General features: G+C 43.9%; 1 protein-coding gene across 16 annotated transcripts in view; it reads right to left on the bottom strand.

Moving 5' to 3' along the window:
* Positions 1-25816, bottom strand: part of RABGAP1L (RAB GTPase activating protein 1 like) — a 788918-nt gene that overhangs the window by 86281 nt on the left and 676821 nt on the right. For 2 of the 16 annotated variants that reach the window (XM_070077156.1, XM_070077158.1), the window contains exons 1-3: positions 7781-7895; positions 6524-6851; positions 4665-5398 (exon numbers count right to left, since the gene is read on the bottom strand). The exons of the other annotated variants lie outside the window; for them this stretch is intronic. In XM_070077156.1, coding sequence (XP_069933257.1) covers positions 4665-4775 — 111 coding nt within the window. In that variant the 5' untranslated portion in view covers positions 4776-5398; positions 6524-6851; positions 7781-7895. Of the gene's footprint in view, positions 1-4664; positions 5399-6523; positions 6852-7780; positions 7896-25816 lie in introns of those variants that run through there. 16 annotated transcript variants of the gene reach the window in all.

Below are 25816 nucleotides of genomic sequence, written 5' to 3'. Positions count from 1 at the left end.
TTTGTCGGTTAAGAACACCTACCGATTGCCAATACAGAACAGCGCTATGTTAGTTCAGTTAGGCAGCTTTCACTGAAAGCCAGTGTTCCAACCTCTGAACAATCAATTCTTCTACAGCGATATATTACCGCATGGGATTTCTAGATGAGGAACAGGATAAAGGCAAAATGGGTCACCCTTCCTCCCCTGTATTCCTGACACCCACCTGTCCCATTCAAGTGGACACAACAGTCTTCCCAGTTTTATAAGGCAGTACACTTCGGTAATGTTCAACTTAATCACTGACTTGTGTAGATCAGCAGCTGCTTATTCTTAAGTAACATCACTGTATCTATACACACTGCAAGAGTGCCCAGTATGTGTAGAATAACTTCTTTGTCCATGCTGCCATTGGCAAGTGGCTAAGCACAGACGCTTGTCAACCCGTTCTGCCTGCACTGTCCTAATGCCTTTACATTTTTTCCTCTGTGCAGTGTGGCCCGTGCTGGTCTCTCGCTGCCTGTTTCTGCAATACTCAATTCCCTCTGCTTAGCAGCTGCTCTGGCCTATACGCAGTCCCTCCAACTGGCTGGTCCTACATTGCAGTTTCACCTTCCTGAGCTCACACCAAAGGTCTTCTGCACCATCTTCAGGGCAGGACGGTTCACGTTCCCTGAGGGCTGATCAGGATACTCCAATCAAGCAAAGTAACTTGCCAGGGTAGCCCAACTAGTCCATCTTCTCCACTGGTCCTTCCTCTTTCTTTGAGTATAATCCCATGGCGCCTTATCTACGCCTCGCACTCCTTCCTCAGACCTTCTGCAAGGGTTGGCGTGGCTCTTCCCTTATCACAAGGGTGAGAACCTCCACCATGCTGAGCACAAGTGTTCTCATTAATCCTCATGGTAATCCATGGAGGCGGGCCTTCCATGGTCTCCGTTTTTCAGATGATGAAACTGAGGCTTAAGGAAATTAAGGAATTTAATGGCAGACAGCGGATCTAAAACTTGAACTCAGGACTGTGTATCTTTTTTTTTTGGCATGTTTATTTATCAACTGTTATTTGAAAGCAGGGAAAAAGAGAGAGAGAGATTTTCTATCTGTTGGTTTACTCCCCAAATGCCCACAATAGCCAGGGCGGGGCCAGAATGAAGTCAGGTTCTGTAACTTACTGGGTGTGGGTGGCAGGGACTCACGTCACCTGAGCTCTCATCTGCTGCCTCCGAGGCACATTACCCGGAAGCTGAATCAGACAGCATGGACAATCAATCCTAGGCACTGCGACATGGAACACGGGCATCTCAAGTGCATCTTAACGCCTCTACCAAATGTCACCTCCCCCATCCTTTTTTCTTATCTGGGATTTACGTAAAGGAATTTGTGATTTTCTTGCATAATTTTTAACATTATTTTTTATTTACTTGAGACACAGAGATACAGAAAGACAAAGACACAGACACACACACACACACACACACACAGATCTCCAATCTGCTGCATCATTCATTTTTAAGGGATTAATAGGATATAGCTATATATTTTTTAAAGTCTTATTTATTCATTTGAAAAGCAGAGAGAGAGCGAGCGAGAGAGCGAGCTTCCATCTACTGGTTCACTCTCCAAATGCCTGCAACAGTTGGGGCTGGGCTAGGTAGAGTTAGAAGTCAGGAACTCCATCCTAGACTCCCACATGGGTGCCAAGAACCCAAGTACTTGGGCCATCATCTGCGGCCTCCAGGCAGTTAGCAGGAAGCTGGACTGGGAGTGGTGGCAGGGTTCAATCCCAGGTACTCTGATAAAGGAGAAAGGTATAGCAAGCAGCAGCTTACACCCACAGCGCCATAATGCCTGCCCCAGCCATATTTTTTAAAATGTAGATCAAGAGATTTCTGAAATCAATTTAATGTCTCCTAACTAGCCTTTAAAGAGTTAAGCAGAAAACAAATTTCATATACCCATATAGCAACAGCAGTTTAGGGTTAGTCAAATTTTCTTTGTGTATGCAAAGGTTTGCCATGTATTTTTTTTCCAAAGGGTTTCTATCGGAAACAACAGAAAGCCACAGAGCTATGAATGAAAAAGACACGATCCTGTTTCCACCCCTGAGAACCACTTACTTAATAAGATTCTTATCGCTGAAGGAATCCACAATATCTTCCATTATGAAAGAAAGTATAATTACAGAAAGATACTTAATTAATTCTGTATAAGAAGACTTCTAGATGCCCTAATAGTCGACCGAAACCCAAAGAGGATTTTATAAGTTAGCAACAGTATAATTTTCTTCACAGTGCAGTAATAAATCAGATTGAGAAGCAATTTATTTTATACTACAGAAAATCTGAGTACATTTCTCATATGATTTAAAGGGCTCATTTCAGAGCAAAAATTCAACATGGAATTCAGTATAGAATCTAAAGCAAGTGATAAGATTTCATTTAGAACTATTTTAACTTTTCCAGATGAATCAAAAGCAAATATTACTTCCAAACAACTATTTTAAATTTCAAATCTGATAAGCAAAACTGTCTTTTAAAAATTGTGGGACTTAACACCCAACATTTAATTATTTAAAAGTGTAAAGCAGAACAATAGTTTGTGTCTCTTTTATAACTGCAAGGTTTTCCCTATTAGTGACCAAATCCAGTACCAAATAAGCTTCAGGGTGGAGCTGGGCTGCATCAAGCCGTGCAGGCGCGTGCGTGTGTGTGTGTGCGCATGCGCATGTGTTTCCTGGGAAGCACAGTAATATTCATTCATTCTTCTCTCTTCCCAGTCTCTTACATGTGTGCATGCACACATATACACCCCCAGGGACACAAAATGTCCTCTATGTATTGAGTGGATGTCCACCACTTCAACCCCCTCTATACCCAGCCACTTCACAGATCTCTGTTTTGTTTCTCCTCTACACTGGTCTGGAAAAAGTTCAGATCCTATAAGGGGACCTTGACAGGGCCACCAAATAGAAATGACACAGAATTTGAAACTCTTCGGGTGAGTTTTCATGATGGAATGTCGTCATGGCGGAATATGGTCAAGCTGAAACTGAGAGGGTGTCCATGAGGATGGGCTCTCATATTCATACTTGGTGTGTGCACCGTGGGGAACCAGGTGTGGGCTGGCAATAATTCTCACATTATGTAATCAAAAAAACAAAAACTGTGTTGGTGCTGGAGTTGTGGCATAGTAGGTAAAGCTGCCGCCTGCGATGCTGGCATCCCATATGGCTGCTGGTTCGTGTCCCAGCTGCTCCACTTCCCATCCACCACCCTTCTAATGTGCCTGGAAAAACCAGTGCAAGATGGCCCAAAAGGCTGGGTCCCTGTGGGAGACCTGGAGAAGCAAAGCTCCTGGCTCCTAGCCTTGGCTTGGCCCAGCCCCAGATATCGCAGCCATCTGGAGAGTGAACCGGAGAATGGAAGATCGCTCTCTCTCTCTTTCTCTCTGTATATATTAAATAAGCAAGCAACAGACCCACTGCTTCTGTGCCAGACAACACTCCAGAAGCACATGGTGGCTTTGTATTTGTTCCGGTTTGGTTTTATTTCTCCAGGTGATTTGTTTAAACCGCATCTAGAAAACATTTACAAGTGTGGACACGGTATATTGAATTCCTCTGTGCCTGCTGCCTTGTTTCAACAATTACCAACACATATCATCCATCACTCCACTGGGTCATTTTGATCTGTGGCAGACACTTCATCTGTAACTACACAATATGGACCCCTAAATCAACATTTCAAAAACCAATCATGATATCATTGCTGGACAAGAATAAGTAATTCTCTGAACATCATTAAATATCTAATCAGTTCTCAAGTTTCCTCCAATGACCTTACAGATTTTTAACATTTTTTAACAGTTTAGCAAATTTGCATCTGGTTGATATAGCCCTCAGGTGTCTTTAAATCAATTTATAGGTGTCCCCTTTTTTGTTATTGTTCTAATTTGTAATTTAAAAAATTGCCACATTATGGTTTTAAATTAGGGTTTCATAGTAGTAAGGTGTAACTGTATGATGCACACTCTCATTCTGTGCCTTCCGATGAGTACCGTTCAAGTGCGGGTGGGAAAGTTTGCTTACGCGGCTAGTACCCCAACCTCTGCAGCTAGTTTAATGATATCCACAGAGCAGACACAACCCTTGTAAGAAATGCATTCTTCCGTTACGCCAGGGCATATATGCTAACACTTTTAGAAAATGGTCAAAAAACACAAACAAGGTATCTATAATAAAAGCTCTTCTCAGTCATAATTTAAGGCCCTGAAAGTTATTTGATTTTTTAGACAGTTTGATTCTTGATATCACTGCCCACTGACAGAAATGTTCCACTTCAGAGAGACGGAATTGTATGTACACAAGTGTTAACAGGGCTCACCTAATAATCATGTATGTACAGACAAGGAGCACACAGTACTGAGAGATATTTGGCCCTACAGACTGAACCTCACTGCATGTGACAGTATTAACTCAATATTTAAATGTCCTAGTGATGTGTGACCGTGTTTCACAATGTAAATAATCACAGAAACTTTTAGAGCCTGTCACAGCATGTGACACAAAGCCAACAGCACACTTCCACTTTAATTCCCAGGAAGCCATGCCTTGACTGCTACAGGAGGACAGCCACCATGGAAAGAAACACAGATCAGCTCCGGGGCGGTGTGCGCGGCAGACCTACCATAGACCTGGGCTTGCTGATGGCCACCAGACCAGTGAGGAAGTCTTCATCGTGCAGCTGGCTGAAAACGTGCGCGTCATACGCGACCATAATGGACACCTCTTCCATCATCTTGCCAGCTGGCCTCTCCACGGCAGCAGCTGCCGCCCGGGCTCCAGACCAGACTGTCCGAGGAAAAGCCGGCTGCCGTTCGGTGCCAATGCACACACCCACCTGAGTTGCAGGGGCTGAATGTCAAAAATCCAGAAAGAAAAAGACAGACACCGGGAGGAAAAAAAAAAGGAGGCAGCTACTATCTCAGGCTTGTCTAGCGACTCACCCCCAGTGGCAAACTAAATGAGGTCTCTTATCTATGCAGGAAGTATACTCTATAAACACCTTCTGCATTCTTAACCCAGCAGATGGAAAATTCAGTTTTTATATAACTTCTTTAAACTTCAAAAAAAAAAAGATAAAAGTTTCATAACTAGAAATATCCTATTTCAAAACACAAAAACAAAAATTGACTTATGTTCTCGGTTTGAAAAATTAATACTTCATCTTCTTCAGTTTTATTTACATGAAGATTCTTCTTGGAGAAGTAGATTTTCTTAATGCTCTTAGAGTTTATGTTTTCGTGTTCTTAGAAAATAAACAGATGACAACCATTTTAATTTCTCAAAATTTAGAGAATTCTTGGTAGTTAAAAATTGTTTCCTGAAGTTAATAAGGATTCTTTTTCCCCTCTGAGATTTCTGTTAAAAAAAGAAGTACCAAAAGATAAAAATGAAATAATTTTCAAAATCAATAATAATTTCCCCTTTACCCACTTAAAAAATAAGTATTTTAAACAGAATTTTGTTTTCTGTTATCCAAAAAACACTACAAGGGTCTCAGTTATAAACTGTTTTTCTCCCATAGATAAATATTCTCTTCATCTTTTATTTTTAAGGTTACCAAATCAGCAGATAGACATGAACTGATGGCATCTTAGCCATCAAAAGTATTTTTTGAAATCTAGCTGGATTTTTTGAAATCCAACCTCCATATGTCGGGATGAAAACTCTGAAAGCTACCCACGGTGATCACTGCAAGGCTGCCCCAGGTACCAGGAAACATAAAGTATGCTAACTCCCTGGAAAAACTATTACAAAGAATTAAATAAAACAGGGGGCGAGGGGGTCAGATAACGCTCCTCTAAAAGCTGTTTTCCCAATATTCCTAATTCAACGAGCCATCTCTGCCTTCCACAGATGACACTGCCGCGGCATGAGAAGTAGTATTTGCTTGAACTAGAAACCAATTTGCCTACGTTTGTCTAAAATCAAAGGAAATACAGCCCCTGGATGGAGTTCTTTCATCTCCATTACCATAGCAGGGTCATGCTGCCTAAATTTATTTGCTTTTCAGAAAACAAACACAACTCCCAGTGACATCTATAGTGTCTATTTCCACATGTTTTCCTAAAGAATCTTCATGTAGATCAACATGATTACTTAATTAGTACCCTGTTCCATCTAAACGTGATTAGGAGTTCTACAACTGCTATAGCAGTCTAGATTAAAAGCTGACGCAGGTGGAAGGAGAAAAAAACACCTTATTGCTAGGAAACAAGCAAGTCTAATAGGCTTATTTAGGCAAAAAATGCAATATTTAAATAAATCCTCAAGATGAAAACAGCTTCAAACTGCTTGACCCTTGTTGGAGCCAGTAAAACACTTTTACTCATTATTTGTTTTCGACAAGGCAGCTTTGTCTTCTAAGCATTATTTTCGTTAACTATTTTTTTCCAGCACATTTATCTCAATGCTGACTAGCCAGGCAAAAATTAAAGGGTAATCAGGAGACAAGGCATTATAAAGTGTCCAGGCAGTTCGTACCTTGTAAATTCCTGTTTCCTCTGTATCTTTTCAGAAGTAGTTTAAAACCTACTGTGAAAGTCTTCATGCATTCACTGGCACCGGAATATTTCAGATTTATCTTGCAGCACCGTTTTCTAGTTGTGAGCGCAATCCCTCTTGCTTTCATATTTTTCTTTGCTACAGTGACTCAGGGCTTCCACGCACTGATATCTGAATAAGGTGCTCGGACAAAGACACCTGTTGTGGAAGGTAAAGAGACGACTTCCCATAATGCCTTACTCCCTGCTGGCAACCGCCCAGGGGCAAACAGGAATTATAACCACTTGTGAGAGGCTGCGTAGGCACCCTAGGAGAGCAAGATCAGTGTTAACAATAGGTGATCTTCTTGGTTAGGAAGTGCACTCACAATCCAAGAAACAGGGAGCAGGCAAACAGTACCACACAGCCCCGGGAGATGCAGCGTAGTAAAACGAGAAAACTTTTAAGGCATCGGGCTGTAACAGGGCAAACGCATTTTTATAAACATCAAAGGCTGTGAAGTTTTAGTTTTACTTACACGGGAGCTAACAACTGCAAATAACTCGGGCCTTTTAGAATTCTACAGAGGTTCTTACGTAAGCCAACATTTTTTAAAAGTTCTTATTGTCTTCAAAAGATTGTTCTAATTAGCCACTGTGACTAGAATTACTATAACATTTTCTAACTAAATTCAGGAGGTCCTCTATCATAGCTACAGTGCATAGATTCTCTTGAGCAATGACTCTTCTAAGTTTGGTTTACAACCTTCCTTTTTTTTGTCTCCCTTAAAATATATTTTACTTTCAGAGTCTGAGAAGAAAAAAAAATCCAATTGTTTTTTTCCTGTTTGTTTGTTTCCACAATTAAATGCACAGTTGTGGTTCCAACAAAATGTAAGCTCTTTGAATACCGATCATCTATTAGAAAACTGGCTGAACTGACTTTGCCCCTTTTCCTAAGACATTCTCTTTGGTCTCAGGACTACAGCCACATCCACACCGATCCCCCCACCCCCTCCAAACTTCAGCAGTCGTGTTTACCTAGGGTCCTTGGCTCCCTTGCAAGACATTCTTGCGCCCACCACCCACGCTCTGCCATGGAGACCCACGGGTCTCCGGGGACTGTTTACACCTGAGTTTCTGCAGTACATTTCCCTCACACCAGACAACTGCATTGCGGGGAAAAGGCAGAGGGCTGGAGCATTACATGAGATCAAGGGAAGTGCTACAGACAACACCATGTGCTGCTAAAGGTTACCTGGAGAGGACTGTGTCAAACAGGCAGCAGGAGCCAAGGCATTCAAGGGGAACCAGCCAGTCCCCGGTTCTAACAGGAACTGGGCAGCTGTCCTCGCAGGGCAAGTCAGTAACTTCCCCTAGGTCTCCACTTCCTCATGGCCATGCAAATGGAGAGGGATGGACGAGATCAGTGGCTTTCACGTGTGTGCAGAGTCAAAAGCCCGAAACAGGGTTAGTGGGGATTTGAAGGTGGGAACGCCTTTTTAATCTCTATCAGATAAAATCAAAGGGTAACACTAAACGACAGGGTCCCCAGGGCTGCCACAATAGATCTCAGCAAATGTATTCTACTGGGTACTAGTCTGGATTTTCTAATGGCAATTCTTTTGCCTAAAAATAAGGATTTAATGATAGTAGCGATACTTTTAATTAGTTACAATATTTTTTATGCTTTCTATTCAGAAGCCAAGCAGGCTATAAAATAATTTTCCAAAAGCTTTTCCGGATCTTACTAAGAAAAACCTAACAAATATCTCCATCGACTTCTACATGCTGTTTAAAGTTTGTGTACTGAAAGAGCAGCCCACTTCGGTGGCCCATTTTGTCTCAACGGTCATCCTACTAGGACTGTACTTTTCAGCAAAAAATATACCTGGATTGTACTGAATGAATATGAGTCAAATAAACCCTATCCTGGTCTTCAGAGAATGATTATTCTCAGGTGTCAAATTCAGAGAAGCCCAAAGCAAAAATCAAGAAAAGCCTCAAGCAGCAAGGCAAAAAAACTTCATTATGGATCTAGTATTTTGTTACCCACCAGTCAAAGCAGCAAATATATTAAAAAACGATCACTCCTCATAAAAATCATCTCACCTCACCAGAGTGTATATCAGGATCCTTTTCCCGTGTCTCTGCTTCTCCTTGTTGAACTTTCTCATCACAACAGCCATAAAACAAGATCAGATGGAAAGAAGACAAAACCACCGTGACAGAAGTCTGGCTCAGAGGGCCAGGTCGCCTGAGCCTCCTGCTCCTATAGCCTGAGCCATGCAGGAAGCCCACTCCTCCCGCCCAGCGGCCCCTCGTCTGACCATCCACGACCAAAGATGTTCCAAAATACCTCAATATACACATGCATGAAGTACACACAGCTCGAGGTCAACAGATCTCCAAACTCACACAATGTTCCTAGTGCTGACACAGAGATAGGGAACCCTGAGAAAAACAAAATTCTGCGAGTACTTTATTACAGAAAACCAATATTCCAAGCAAGTTTCTATCTACACTGAATAGAGTGCACACTACAAAATCCAAGTGCTCTAAATGGGAGAGCAAAAGATAGAACAAGCTGTGAATGAGAAACCATAGAAGCAGCCATAGAGGAGAGCTTTTCAGAATATTTTGGACTTCGGAATGGTCTAGTAACACCTACTGAATTTTTACAATGGTAAAAGAACAACAAGCAAAAAGATAAAGTGAAATCTCAGCTCTCTAAATTATGCAAAGGTAAATAAAGAAAACCATTATTCTTAGGTCGAGTTCTAGCCATTCAGCTCATTATCTTTCCTATCTTTCCTAGCAACTAGTAGGCAAATTCAAAACCTGAGAAAATGTAGATTCTTAAAAAAAAAATCCCCAGAGTTAAACTGAGAAAAAAACCCAAATCAGTGGGACACAAATACTTGCTTGACAGGTATCCTGGGTATCTGACTGCCTCATTTGCATCTCTCTACAAAGAATGAGAGTGAGGTCGATTCCAGACTATGAAAGAGTAGCTGCAACTCTTTAACAATTCAGCTTTTCACCTCATTTCCAACTCCAAAATCCACAATTAGCACATTCACATTAAACCTTGCCTACCCAGAAGTAAGTGTTTCAAGTGGTCCCTAAGCCCAGAGTGAAGGTGGTTTTAGACAGGGCTGAAAACCACGACTAACGCTTCACCTTGTCTCACTATGAGCAGAGTCGTCAGCTGAATTCTAAGGACAAATAATTTTCATATCTAAAATATTTACAAATTATGTTTACCAGTTTTACTAACATCCAAATCAAACCGTTCCCTGATGTCTTGCATTCATTTTGTCACAACCCAGAAGCAGGATTAGGCAATACGATAGGGTTTCATTTCAGGGCTCCTTGGTCTCAGATTCTTCCTTCAGCGTGGCTAGCTCCTTTGCCAGGGGAGCCCCCGCTCTCTGCATTGGGTTACACACAGGCAGCTTGTAACAGAGGACTTTGCTAGAATTCTGCAGTGAGAATTTCATGAATTTCATGATATGTGAATTACGAGTGTATCAAAGCATGAGAGGGATTACAGACTTTGTAATATATAACACATACAAATCTAGTTATAACAATGAATATTTACAAAAAGTTTATAAAGGTAATTAGCAGCTAACATGTAATAAATACTCATCAAGTCTTAGACACGGAATCTTATTTAGTCTTTACAATAAGTCAGTGAGCTGGGAACTACAATTATTCCTGTTTTTAAGATGAGAGAGTAAAAGGATGGAAAACTTGAGTGATTAGACTCACAGGTAGCAGCAGAGTTGACAGGATTGAAAACAAGGTGTGTCTCTTTCCAATGCACATGCCCTTCGCCACTAAAGAGGATTGGGTAAGTAAAGCCAACACACCAGAACGCTTCCTTCACACACACACACACACACACACACACACACACACAGAACTGACCGTGCCCAGCAGATGGTAACGTGAGTGATGTAGGACTGTGAGAGGAGGAGGTTGCTCTGCAGGCAGGGGAGCTCGGTGGGGGTGGGGTGGGGTGGGGACAGAAGTGGGCCTGAGTAGAGTGGTGAGCCCACGTTGCACGCAGTAGGAGGCAAATGTGAATTGGCCGTGCTAGGTTTCAACTGTCAAGCCCCAAAATGTGGCCTACATTTGGCATGTGGACCAAGGGCAGTCACTGAAGACTACCCGGCGCGTTCCTAGTCTCCATGTCCGCCCACAGAAGGAGAGTAACACGTGGGCTCCAGGGTGGAGAACTGCCTGCTGGGACACTTGGCCTGCTACTCACTGGCTGTGTGACTGCTCTGAATACCACAGACTGTGTGACTCATGAGCAACAGAAACGTCTCCCTCACGGCTCTGGAGCCTGGGAAATCCAGCGCGGAAGTTCGGCACTCTGTGTCTGGTGTGGGCCTCCCTTCCAGTTCAGACAGCTGGCTTGCGGCAGCCTAGCGGTGGAAGGGAGGAGCTCAGGCCTCCTTCCCAAGGGCACTAATCCCACAGCTAAGCCTCCTCCCGAAGCAGCTCCACCTTCCTGGTTGCTTTACTGGAGAGAGCAGCCTGGTAATTTACATGAATCCTCTGTCAACAATGACTGAGAAGAGTGGGAGGAGGCGAAAGCTTGATCGGGCTGGGGGAGGTGGGGGGATCTCTAATTATTTGCTGCCAGGCTTTGGTTTCCTGACTACAATGCTAACCGAATTGAATCAATTACCTCTTATCAAATTGAGCAATTGTGACAAGAACAAGGAACAAAGAGAGCATTTGCTGCACAATGATATTCATCTGTTGTGACCTGATGAACAAAACATCCTTACTAGGGGCTACCGTGTGGAAATAAATAACCCTTCTTTCTAATTGTATTATAACAAGGTTTCCCACTGCTCATTTGTAGCTGAGCGTCAGGTGGAATACCCTGTGCAATAGCTTACAGGAGTGGTTTATCCTGAAGCTTAGAACTGACCAGAAAACACGGTGATCCACTCCATTGCAAAGACAGCACCTGAGTTTGAATTCGGACTGAAGGAGGAAAGAGAACAAAAGAAATCCATACTTAACCCACCCTGGGGTGAGCTTTTTTTTTTTTAAAGATTTATTTATTTTACTTGAAAGTCAGAGTTACACAGAGAAAGGAGAGGCAGTGAAAGAGAGAGAGAGATCTTCCATCTGCTGGTTCACTCTCCAACTGGCTGCAATGGCCGGAGCTGCCCCAAACCGAAGCCGGGAGCCAGGAGCTTCTTCTTGGTCTCCTACGTGGATGCAGGGGCCCAAGGACTTGGGCCATCTTCTACTGCTTTCCCAGGAACATTAGCAGGGAGCTGGATCAGAAGTGGAGCAGCCAGGATTCGAACCGGTACCCATATGGGATGCGGGCACTGCAGGTGATGCCTTTACCCGCTACGAGACAGCACAGGGCCCTGGGGTGAGCTTTAACTATATTAACTATCTTATCTCTATTAGATCTTACACAGACTATGTGGCCGCTTTTATTACCCTTATTTTATAGAAAAGGATACCTGTCATAAGAGTTTAAGTAAGTTAAGTTGCATCACTGGTAAATCACAGCTACAACTAAGGGGCCAATGTCGTGGCACAGAGGTAGTAACCTGTGACGTGGGCATCCTACACGAGCACTGGGTTGTATTCTGGCTGCTTCATTTCTGACCCAGCTCCCAGCAACTGCACCTGGGAAAGCAGCGGAAAGTGAATTGAGCGCTTGGGCCCCTGCCACGCATGTGGGAGACCCAACTGAAGTTCCAGGCTTCTGGCCCAGCCATTGTGGCCATTTGGGGAGTAAACCAGCAGGTGGAAGATTCTCTCTCCCTCCCTCCCTCCAGCTGGTGCAGCTGTTTGGGGAGTGAACGAGAGGATGGAGGATCTCTCCTCTCTGTAACTCTGCCATTCAAGTAAATAAATAAACATTTTTTTTAGAAACAGAAAGAGGTATGATTAAATCTGAAATGCCTGATTACAAGGCTCAGGGTTTTTCTCCTCATGAGTGCAAGAGAAAAGAAAGGAAATTCAACTTATTTATAGTCCATGTCCTGGAATAAAAGCTTTTACATTTCCAAAGCTGGACTCTATGTTTCTGTTCTTAGTACTTTGACCTTAATGTTAATCATTGTACACTGAAAACTGAATTGAAAGTTTACAGTCTATCTACTATGTAAATCATCTGCAAATGCAAGGAACTTCGAAAAGATCACGGAAAACGGGCTGGTGCTGTGGTGTGAGGAGTCAGACGAGTTAACAGGCAGCCAGGTGGCCCCCAGTGGAAATCGAGGGTGCAGAATGCTTGCTTTCCCCGAACGTCATCTTTAGCGAGATCAAAGTGCCGAATCCCACTGCACGTTTCTCCCCAAAATCTGCCTGTAGCAGAACCAAAGTGCCTGCCCATTCCTCAGGAGCTTCCAGTTTAGTCATGAGCATAGCAAGGGAGTGGCGTCCTAACTTACAAGAACCTCTCCCCTCGTTTGTTCTGTCATGAGCAGGCCAGACAGAGCCAGTACGATTGCAAACCAGGTTCTCTGATGGGTTCTGTCTGCCTTGTAACTGATCACTAGGTTTTTGTCCAAAATGGTGCCCCTTTGGGTTCTGCCTCTCTTGGAGGCCCCCTCCAAGGCACTTGCTTTTCTCTCTCTGCCTTGTCCGCGTGGAAATTCTTCTTCCATGTGAGACAAAGAACCGAAGTAATCTTTTCTCTGCCACCTGGTAGCCCATGACAGTGGCACGGTGGGATTAGCTGCCACTTGGACACCAACATCCCACTAAAGCACCAGTTGGAGTCCTGGCTACCGCACTTCTTTTCCAGCCACTGCTGATGCACCTGGGAGAGCAGAGGAGCATGGCCAAGTACTCGGGCCCTGCCACCCACGTGGGAGACCTGGAAGGAGCTCCAGGCTGCTGGGTTAGGCCCGTTGTTGCAGCCATCTGGGGACTGAACTAGCACATGGACGATCTCTGTTCCCCCCTCTCTCATTCTGTAACACTGCCTTTCAAATAAATAAATAAATCTTAAAAATCAAAAGGTCATGGAAGAATGGAATTAAAAAGTAAGGTTAGGCGCAGTGTGAATCCCCCTCTTGGGACACACACACCCCATATCAGAGTGCTGGGATTTGAGGACCAACTCCACTCCTGTTCAAGCTTCCCGCTGATGCACATCCTGGCAGAGAGCAGGTGATGATGCAACTAGCGGAGTTCCTGTCACCCACGTGGGAGTCCTGCACTCAGTCCTCTTCTGGGCATTTTGGGAATGTACCAGCAGATGATGACACTGAACCACTCCACAAATTTCCCTAAAGCAGACAAGATAGCACGAGGATCCAGCCTCTGGTCTATTTCCCTTAGGCCAAGGTGTCCTTGCCTGTCTTTCAGAAAGAATTCTCTGGATTGATGGAGGGTACAGCTGGCCCTACAAGACGCTAATCATTTGATTCAAGGAACCACTTGGTGGCCAGTCCTGGTTTGTTTAGGGAAGTTCCAGGTCCAGGGTGGAATGTAACTCCCCAGACCAAATGAGGCACCCGCCTGGCCATCACTACCACCGCCTGAAGAACACAACTTGGCTGACCACGCAAGGCAAGGCCATGAGCATCAGTCACCAATGAGGAACTTGGACGTGAGCTGAAGACATACCTCTCGGTCCCAGCTTCAAACCATAAGAACCGTCACCCCCAACACCTTGGGGGCCTGGAAATCAAGTGACAGCTGCCCAGCTCCTGGCTCTGTGCTTTGCAAATAAATGCAGTATTTACTTTCTTCCACCAGCGTTAGATTTCTGCACATGCGCTGAGCAAAGCCCAGCGATGGGGGGTCTCCAGCAGCTCCTCCAACTAGTTTAGGGGGATTGTTCTACAACAGCAGGAGATGCCTGTCTGCTCTCTCTGCCTTTCAAATAAATTTTGACTAGTATTTTGATACAAAGAATTTTTGAAATACACGCAGTTTTTTTATGACACGCATTTTCCGTAGACTTTTTGGAAACACGCCATGTAAAGAAAAAGAAGACTGACGGCAGCTCTCACTTTTCCCTCAAGTTACTGATGAGCTCTCTGCACCTAATAACAGTCTGCTACAACAGAAAACACCATCCGGACTGAGGCAGCATAATCCCAACAACCTGCTGGTGCTGGCTTGCATGTTCAAAATGCGCTTCCAGTTGGCTGCAAGAGTGTCAGTGAATGCTGACTGGCTAATAATAAAATCATCAAAAGCCCTTTATTTTACACACTGGCCATGGCAGCAGTAGTGGCAATGCTCAGAACATTCCAATTTCACTCATTTGAATGGCAGTTTATTTTCTGCTGAATTTATTTTCTACAGATAGAGTTGAGGGAAGGCTAAGGAGAAGGCAAAAAAGACAATTTCATGGTTGAGGTTTAAACTTCTAGAACAGCAAGATGCCGGCCTCTCTATCTTCTTCCCCTCCCAAACAGCTATGTCTCGTCAACGGTTCTTTTTGTCGTAAGCTATGTTGTGACACCCTGCACTTGTACAGCTGACCTCACTTACGCGAGGGCTGACAACATAAATGAAGTGAGAGGACCGTGTACCGTCACACAGTCTCTCAGATCTTAGTTCATAAACGAGCCCTGCATTAGCCAGCTGTGGATGAACTGTTTTATTATTTATAGTGACCACGGCTGCCAGTAACTCATACTGCTTAAATAAAAAACCAACACTTTATTTTGTGTTAGGGTAATATCTTTCTGAAGATTTTCCATTAAAAAAAACAACTATCTCTGACATGTGTGGAGGGTGCTTATCCATTACGCACAGTCACATCTTAGGAGTTCTTGCCTACGAGAGAAAACTCATTTGTGCAAAGCCTCGCTGCAAGACACCATTCTAAAGTGGCCGCTGTGCAAGGAGCTCCATTCTAAGAAAAAAGTTCTCTTTGAAAGCACACGGAGTTTCTCTCTTTAAAAAAATAAAAAGAATTGATTTATTTGAAAGGCAGAGGGAGAGGGAGACAGGGTGAGAGAGAAAGAGAAAAGAGGGGGAGAGCTTCCATCTGCCGGTTTATTCCCCAAATGGCTGCAAAGGCCAGGGCTGGGCCAGGCGGACGCTGGCAGCCAGGAGCTCCACCCGGGCCTCCCGTGTGGGTGGCAGGAACCCAAGCACTTGGGCCCCTTCTGCCGCTTCCCCAGGGTGCACCAGCTGGAGCTCACACAGGACACCTGACACGCAATGCTGCTGCTACAGCTGCTTCACCTGTTGCCCCAGGGTTTTTCTCCGCTCAGACTTCCTGAGCACCAGTCACAGAAGTGCACGTGCACTTTCTATTGTTCACAGTTTTGCATGAATGGTCTTTAATTTTTCAACACCACAACACACAAAGGGAGCAATGAGCTAAAGAGAAACAGAGTGAAGAAAACTGGTCTGAAACTTGGAAAGTAAGGAAGCACTGTATGCCATGGTAGGAAGAAGCCCAAGGCCAAGTGGGGCCTGATGAGGCGCTGCGTGTTGCAGCACCACTCGGCATCCCGCGCTCTGGCATACCCTCATTAAGAGTTCTCAGACACTTCTGGATCAAATAACCAAAGCTAAACCACTGTGGGTGATATCAACCTCTTCACCGTAATCTCTAAGCAAGTCCCTCTCCTAAAATCTCAATATATTTCTTCTTAACATTTCAGGTTGGCCACATAGTGTACAGTCCTGTACTCAACCCATTAACAATGGTTCTTTACTCAGCACATTGTCATTGCTGGATATTTTGTTAGAAAAAATGAAAATGATGAACACAGCAATGCTACTAGGAATGGAAGAGAGAAGATGCTCATGCGATATACTGTGCATTTTTGTTGTTGCTACAAAGAACTCACACATAAAGTAACCATAAAAATGTAGAAACTGAACTGAAAAATGATGAGACTGACAGGGAAACAACTTCCTCTTGGTTTTGATGGTCAACACACAAAAATATAAACACAGAATAGAAAGTCCTTCGAGCCTTTACTAGGTATAGGTTTGCTAGTCATTTAGGCGGTTGCTAAGCAACACTCTTCTGTAGGGCTAAAGTGCATGAAATTAGCAGGTTTTCAGGAAAAGATAAATTGAATGAAAAATTAGGGAAGAGCAGAGAGGGAGAAAGCATTAACTTGCTAATTAGGCTGAAAGAGAGGTTTAGAGACTTTAGCAATAGTGCTTAAGCGTTTTCTTTCCTACCAGTACCAAATGAGACTTAAACACACCAATATTTTAATTTCATTGAAATAGTAATCATTACACTCACCTGTGCATGCAGACGCCTAATTATTCTGAACAGCTCAAATCAGGTCGGATACTCCAATTACTGCTACTACCAGTGATCACCATGGATCTTTGCCATTTTTCTCAAATCCTCAGTTTCAGGGCATGTCACAATCTTAGTTTATGTTTTAAAACTTATATTTTTGGGGCTGGTATTGTGGTGTAGCGGGTAAAGCCACCACCTGCAGCACCGGCATCCCATATGGGTGCTGGTTCAAGTCCTGCCTGCTCCACTTCCGATCCCGCTCCCTGCTAACGGCTTGGGAAAGCAGCACAAGCTGGCTCAAGTGCTTGTGCCCCTGCACTTTGTGGGACACCCTGATGAAGCTCTTTGCTCCTGGCTTCAGATGGGCCTAGCTCCAGCCACTGCGGAGTGAGCCAGGGGATGAAAGATGTCTGTCTGTCTGTCTCTCTCTTTCAACTCTGCGTTTCAAATCAATCAATCTTTAAAAAAAGTTTGTTTTTGAAACATGAAATTGGTAAAGCTACAGCTTCATGATGCTGCCTTGCAACTACAGATGGCTAGACGTCTGTGATGAGGGCCCCAAGCGTACACAGGGGAAAGGACAGCTGCTTCAATAAACGGGGCTATGAAAACTGGACTCCCACACAGCAAAGAACAGAATTGGACCCCTGTTATATCACAATAAAAATTAAATGTAAGGCCAGAACTCACAAAACTCCTAGAAAAATACATGGAAGGAAAGTTTGTCATACTGGTTTTTTGGATTTGATATGACATCACAAGCACAGGCAATAAAGGCAAAAATGAACAAGTAGAACTACATCAAGCTTTTAAGCTTCTGCACAGCAAAGAAAATAACTGACAAAATGAAAAGGCAACACATGGAATGGGAGAAGGTATTTGCAAACCATATATAGAATGAGAAGCTAGTATAAAAATATATAAGAAATTCATATAACTCGATAGCAAAAACAAACAAATCCATCAAATAATCCAATTTAGAAATGTATGAAGGACCTAAATAGATAATTTCCAAAGACAATATACAAATGGCCAACAGATATATGAAAAGATACTCAAAATTATTAATCACTGTGGAAATGCAAATCAAAATCATACCTCATACCTATTAAGATAGCTATAATCAAAAGTTCAAGAGAGAGGCTGGTGCTGTGGCATAGTGGATAAAGCCATCGCCTACAGTGCCGGCATCCCATATGGGTGCCGGTTCAAGTCCCAGCTGTTCCACTTCCCGATGCACCCCTCCGCTAAGGCCTGGGAAAGCAGAAGATGGCTCAAGTCCTTGGGCCCCTGCATCCACATGGGAGACCAGGAAGGAGCTCCTGGCTCCTGGATTTGGATTGGCCCAGATCCAGGCATTGCGGCCATTTGGGGAGTGAACCAGCGGATGGAAGACCTCTCTCTCTCTCTCTCTCTCTCTCTTTCTCTTTCTCCTCTGTCTCTCTATAACTCTCTTTCAAATAAACAAATACATCTTTTAAAAAAGATCCAAGAGATAATAAGAGTTGGCAAGGATGTGGATAAAAGGAAACATTTGGACATGGTTGGTGGGAATGTCAATTGGCCTAGCCACTATGAAAACAATACGGTGGTTCCTCAAACAATTAAAATTTGAAATTCTACATGATCCAGCAATTCCACTTCTGGATATATACCCAAAGGAGATGAAATCAGCATCTTGAGGAAATACTGGGATTCCCATTTGCATCACAGCATTATTCAAAACAGCCAAGACACAGAAACAACCTAAGTGTGTGTGATGGATGAACAGATACAGAAAATGTGATCTATGGGCCAGAGCTATGGCGCAGTGGGTTAAGACGCTTCCTACAGCACCAGCATTCCACATGGCACCAGTCTGAGTCCTGCCTGTTCCACTTCTGATCCAGCTCCCTGCTAAAGCACTTGGGAAAGCAACAGAGGATGGCCCAAATGCTTGGGCCCCTGTCACCCACATGGGAGACCTGGCTCCTAGCTTCATCCTGGCCCAGCCCTGGCTGTTATGGCCGTCTGGGGAGTGAACCAGCAGATGGAAGAAATCTCTCTCTCTCCCCATGACTTCCAAAACAATATATAAATAAATCTTTAACAAATTTGGTTCTTCAATATCAGCACAGAATAACTTTTTACAGATCTCACTATACTAAGAGTTTTTTGAAGTGCTCATGGAAAATGCATATTATGAAAAAAAGTATTCATGGATTTCAAATTTTTTTGCACCAAAACAAACTTACTTTTTAATTCCATCTTTCCACAATCTATTTAAAGTATCCTCTTACCAACTCAATGAACAAAGAAGAACGTTGTTTAATCTACTGAGTCTAACAATGAAAACTCATTAAAAAGGAAATAGGCAAATAACTGAAGGGAAAATCACTGTAGAATTTCAACTACGGTGAGAAGAAGGGCAGGGAGTGGAACATCACTTTGAGAAATGGATGGAAAATTTCCCACCTTCTCTCTGTACCGCTCTTTCTCAGTGTTTAGTATTATGCTGCAAGTAGGATAAAAGGTATTACGGTGCAGTTGCCAATCTCTTTATTCATTATACCACTTCCCTCCCACATTATTTATTTATTTATTACTTGAAAGGCAGGGAGAGAGGGAGAGAGAGAGAGAGAAAGAGAGAGAGAGAGGGAGGGAGAGAGAGAGAGAGAGAGAGAGAAATTTTCTATCCCTGGTTCACTCTCCAAATGCCTACTTAACATCCGTGACTGGACTAGTTCAAAGCCAGAGCCAAGAACTCATCCAAGTCCCAGTGGGGTGGCAGGGACCCCAGTAGTTGAGCCATCATCTGCTGACTCCTGGAACGCACATGAGCAGGAGGCTGGAATCGGGAGTGGAGCAGGAATTTAAGCCCAGGAACTCTGGTATGGGATGTGGGTACCCCACGTAGCCTCTTGACCGCCATGACAGATGTCTGCCACTCAGCACTTTCTAAATGCCATTTTAAGCAAATCTTGATGTGAAAGCTACTGAGACTATCCTTATCAAATGTGCCCATGAAAAGAATCTATATTTGTGATGCCTAGTTTCATGGAGAAGAAAATACCTTGTGTTTGGGTTGTAATAATGCCTTGTGTTAGTTCTGCAACCAAAATATCATGTATGTTTAGATAGGCAGCTTACTTTGTTTTAGTTTAGTTTTTAAAAGATTTTATTTATTTATCTGAGAGGTAAAGTTACAGACAGAGAGAGGGAGAGACAGAGAGAAAAATCTTCCATCCAATGGTTCACTCTGTGAATGGCTACAATGGCTGGAGCTGAGCTGATCCAAAGCCAGGATCCAAAGCCAGAAGCCAAAAGCTTCTTCCAAGTCTCCCATGCAGGTGCAGGGCCCCAGGGATTTGGCCCATCTTACACTGCTTTCCTAGGCCTTAGCAGAGACTGGATCTGAAGAGGAGCAGCCAGGACTCAAAATGGCGCCCATAAGGGATGCCAGCCCCGCAGGCAGAGGCTTTACCAGATACACCACAGTGCCGGCCCCCCAGCTTATTTTATTTTAATTGGACTGAATGGCTGGTCAAGTCTACTGTAACAGTTTAGGACTGCATTTTGAAGCATCTTGCTATATAAGAACTATTATTTGTGAAAGAATTACTTGAGCTTTAAACCTGATCCAATGGTATAATTATACTGTCCCATAGAGTAGGATCTTTTGAGTACTCTCTATTTTTGTTTTCTGGAGTAACAACCATGTCTCAGACCAAACTCAAGAATCCATGGTAAAGGTCTAACTGTCCAGGTAAGGGTCAAATGCCAAGAGAGAAAGCAGTACCTATTGATAAGCATAACTGAGCTATGAAGTTTTTATGAACTTTCATTTTATTTTTATAACCTACCAGAGTATCAACAGGCTGCAGGAATAAGATGACATTTCTACACAGAATGGAAATGAATGTGTTAACTGAACATTGCCCACAAAATTCCAAATACCTTTAAATCTCAGTTCTTTTGAAAATGTCTTTGATTTGAGCCTTTCTTTTTAAAAAACGGCATGGCTTTTAATAGTCTCTCTGAAGAGTTTTTAGTCTTTGCTTAACAGGTGCAAAAAAGTGAGTGCTACAGACAGAAGTGAAATGCTTACTTCAGGATTCTAGAAAACCATAGGTGAAATTTAGATTCATGAGATGTAAGAGTTAAGGGCTGGCACAGTAGGTTAATCCTACTACTGTGGTACAGCAGGTTAATCCTCCGTCTGTGGCATCAGCATCCCATATGGGCACCGGTTCTAGTCCCAGCTGCCCCTCTTCCCATCCAGCTCTCTGCTGTGGCCTGGGAAAGCAGTAGAAGATGGCCCAAGAAAAATAGGCATGGGAAATAACTGGACAATTTCTGCTTCAGTGGCTTTCTCAGAATTCACCCAGATCTTGTATCCTAGGATTGAAAATTTAAACACATGGTGGAGGGGCTGGCGCTGTGGCTCACTTGGTTAATCCTCCGCCTGCGGTACCTGCATCACAGACGGGTGCTGGGTTCTAGTTCTGGTGCTCCTCTTCCAGTCCAGCTCTCTGCTGTGGCCCGGGAGGGCAGTGGGGGATGGCCCAAATGCTTGGGCGCCTGTACCCACATGGGAGACCCGGAGGAAGCTCCTGGCTCCTGGCTTTGGTTTGGCTCAGCTCTGGCTGTTGTGGCCATTTGGGGAGTGAACCAATGGAAGGAAGACCTTTCTCTCTGTCTCTCCCTCTCACTGTCTGTAAAACTCTACCTCTCAAATAAATAAATAAAATATTAACAACAAAAAAAGAGTTAAACAGCCCCTACCCCTCTACCCTACCCCCTGGGACCCTCGAAGTCAACCACTTATCTCAGAGGTTCCAAGACACAGAGAGGTTCAGTGGCAAAATCAAGATGGGCACCAGCACTTCCAACTCTCAAGCAAGGACCCTAAGGAAAGCCGAAAGCATGCTTTATCTCAGGATACAGTTATTCCTGGTTTTCCAAAGAGCACAAACTCTTAGTGCCACATAAGGTGTCACTGTCTTTTCTTATTTCATTAATTTGAAAGTCAGAGTGATGGGGGCTCGGGGAAGATCCTCCAGCCACTGATTCATTCCCCAAATGCACACAACAGACAGGCCTAGGCCAGGCCTCAGCCGGGAGCCACGAGTTCCCCCGGGTCTTCCACATGAATGGCAGAAACCCAAGCACTTCAGCCACTATCCACTGCCAGGCGCAGCAGCAGGAAGCAGGGTCAGGAGTGCAGAGTAGCCAGGACTTGAACCAAGTACTCCAACACAATCCTGGGGATGCAGGCATTCCAAGTGACAGCCTGGCCTGCTGCGCCACAAGGCCTTCCCTTTCAGTATCTTTTGGACTGAAGAAGCTGTGGGCCTGAGAGGGGCCCACGTGACTGTCCTGGTTCACATTCGCTCCAGATTCCAGAAGGAGGCCAGAAATAGGTGATCCGGGCTACCTGATTGTAGCAGTAGGCTTGAAGCTGAGCCCTCACACAGTGCCTCTGTCTCTGCTGTTGGACACCATCAGCAAATCAACCTCGCTAAATTCAGGGAGCAGCACAGATGGCGCCACAGAGCTCTCGATCCGAGACTCAGGAAGGCACTTATCTCCCCTACGGATAATATCTTGATGTTTGGTCTTGTCTGGAGGTGTTCTCCAGCAACCCCGGGCCCTGAGCAAGAAGTAACTTCCACCGGACTGACTGGAGCCCGCCTTGCGATCATCAGAAATCCCAAACGTACACACTGTCACTTGGATCAACCGAAGGAGGGCCGTGAGCACTGGGGACGACAGGGACACCTGTACACTAGCTGAACATCCACACCCCTTAACTCAGCTGCAGTCTGAACGAATCTGTACCCCTAACCCTTCAGAGAGCCCGGCAACTAGGCACAGCAGCTGGGCTCCTTGCTCCGCACTTTGCAAGAAATCCCCACTTCCTTCCACCGACTGATGTCAGCGATCGGCAGACTCGGGTTTTAGGGGTTCTGCAATAGACTCACGTAACGTGAAATCAAGCATCCCTTCCAGATATAATTTTGGGTAATTTATTCTCTTTATTGAGAATACCATAGAGAAAACATAAAAAGGTGCTGGGACAGAAAAAAGAAGAGGGACTATTTAAAAAAAAAAACATTAAAGAGAAAAATGAGGCATTTACATGAGTCTATTGCAGTCATAATTTTTAAAAGGCAAGAAGTTTTATTTCAAATTCACTGGTGGAATCTATAAATATATCACTCGTTTCCTGGTTGCTTAGGCCATTAAGGGTCTAATCTATTTCCTGAGCTGAAACCAGCTAATGGAAAAATATTTAGAACAGTAATCATCCAGTGAGATGAACATTTGGCATCTACTCACCCAAAACGTATTCCTGTTCAAAATTCTCTTCCATAATTTATATGGAAGAATCTCGCTTTTCACAATGAAAAGACTTTGCTTTAAAAAACCATGGCAAGGCTCCCTTCCCGGTAGTGTCTGATGAACAAGGCTAGTCCTCCGTGACATTCTTTAGTCTCAGCCCATGTGTAATAAGGGACCTGGAAGTGTATTATTTGTTTTTTTTTTTTAACTTATTTAATGAGCATAAATTTCCAAAGTACAGCTTATGGACCACAATAGCCTCCTCCCCCGGAAGTGTATTATTTGTTTTTCCTGCAAAGCAAGTGACCCATGCAATCAATGAAGAGGAGATACAAACAAAATATGAGGCCAATGTTATTACGACGAGAAAAATAAAATTTCTATATTGAAATGGAAACCTGTTAAAGGAGTTTACTGCACCACTGATTTGCAATACAAACACCAAATCACAGGAGGCCACAATCAGAGAAAGCAGACTGTGGTGGACTAACTGATGCTGGATTTGCCACGTGAAGCCCAGGAAATAACAGGCACCACTCCTCTCAAGTCTCATCCCCACAAGTTTCTTTCTCTTTTGTGTGCACATCACGCTGTTGGGTCCACTCAGACAACCAACACTGTGAGAAGCATTACCCAGAAGATAAACATGCCAGAGGAAGAACTAAAACTGGGAGAGGCAAGCAGGGCTTTGGGGTGACGGGTATCACTCATTCTCCTTCTGCCGTGGTCTGCCGGGTCTGGCCGTCAGGTCCTTCTGCCGTGGTCTGCCGGGTCTGGCCGTCAGGTCCTTCTGCCGTGGTCTGCCGGGTCTGGCCGTCAGGTCCTTCTGCCGTGGTCTGCCGGGTCTGGCCGTCAGGTCCTTCTGCCGTGGTCTGCCGGGTCTGGCCGTCAGGTCCTTCTGCCGTGGTCTGCCGGGTCTGGCCGTCAGAGGGGCTGCACATGGCAGCTCCTAAGGCACTTACTCCACACAGCTCACTCAGGATCATGCACAACTCTGAAATCTCGGCCCACCAGCACCTGTAAATGATGGCTTATACAGAAGCTAAAGCCCAGTGTAAGGCGTACTTTGACTAAATAAAAGATTATCAGACTTCAAGAAGAAAGTCTTGCTTTCTTTCAAACAGCATTCTGATCCTATTTTACAAGTTATTACCTTTTTATGATCGAGACACCAATCAATGATAAGCCATTTTATATTTTTTGGTACAATGCATTAATCTAATTCTTGCCACTCCAAACGCTTCAATCCACAATAGAATCGCAACACTTATAAACAGCTCATGAAAAAGAAAACAAAGGTAAACATTTAATTTCATGGTCAAAAGAAAAATAACAAAATTCTGCTAAATATGTTCAATATTTTCTTTATAGAAACTTGATTATCCAAATAGAATAGGTTCCTTTTCGATCTGCTAGTCACATTCCTACACAGCCATTAAAATTGGTTGTCTAAATTTTTTATTTATGGATTTCACATTTATCATGGATAAATGTTTTTATAATACACTACATGATGATATTATACACAAAGTAGAAGCACTCCCTGGAAAGAATTAACAGGTTTGTGATAACTAGGAAAGAAAAACTGGACCATGGACCTTACTAGCAAAAAGGAAAGACTTCAACACTCAGTCTCAGAGACTCACTCAGATAGCAATGACGCACCTGTGACAATGCTACAAAGCTGGGTGAGTGACACTGTCAGACAGTAGTGACATGCTTATGACAATACTACAAAGTTGGGTGAATGACACTGTCAGACAACAATGATGCACCTACAACAATGCTACAAAGCTGGGTCAGTGACACTGTCAGATAGCAATGATGCACCTGTGACAATGCTACAAAGCTACACTGTCAGACAGTAATGACATGCCTATGACAATACTACAAAGTTGGGTGAATGACACTGTCAGATAGCAATGACGCACCTGTGACAATGCTACAATGCTGGGTGAGTGACACTGTCAGAGAGCAATGACACACCTGTGACAATACTACAAAGTTGGGTGGGTGACACTGTCAGATAGCAATGACGCACCTGTGACAATGCTACAATGCTGGGTGAGTGACACTGTCAGAGAGCAATGACACACCTGTGACAATACTACAAAGCTGGGTGAGTGACACTGTCAGAGAGCAGTGACACACCTGTGACAATGCTACAAAGCTGGGTGAGTGACACTGTCAGAGAGCAGTGACACACCTGTGACAATGCTACAAAGCTGGTGAGTGACACTGTCAGACAGCAATGACACACCTGTGACAATGCTACAAAGCTGGGTGGGTGACAATGTCAGAGAGCAGTGATGCACCTGTGACAATGCTACAAAGCTGGTGAGTGACACTGTCAGATAGCAATGACGCACCTGTGACAATGCTACAAAGCTGGGTGAGTGACACTGTCAGAGAGCAGTGACACACCTGTGACAATGCTACAAAGCTGGGTGAGTGACACTGTCAGACAGCAATGACGCACCTGTGACAATGCTACAAAGCTGGCTGAGTGACACTGTCAGGAATGACACACCTGTGACATGCTACAAAGCTGGTTGAGTGACACTGTCAGAGAGCAGTAATGCACCTGTGACAATGCTACAAAGCTGGGAGATGACATTGACTTGCCATGCTGCTTTTTGCTGCTTTTCTACACAGAATTCAGACTGAGGGTAACTACAAAATAATTCCATACATTCTTAAATTCTACACTTTTCCAAGACCTGACAGGTTTTCCTT

Source organism: Oryctolagus cuniculus, chromosome 7 (genome assembly GCF_964237555.1).
Source record: "Oryctolagus cuniculus chromosome 7, mOryCun1.1, whole genome shotgun sequence".
Classification (NCBI taxonomy): Eukaryota; Metazoa; Chordata; class Mammalia; order Lagomorpha; family Leporidae; genus Oryctolagus; species Oryctolagus cuniculus.
This window is presented reverse-complemented; position numbering and strand designations above follow the sequence as displayed.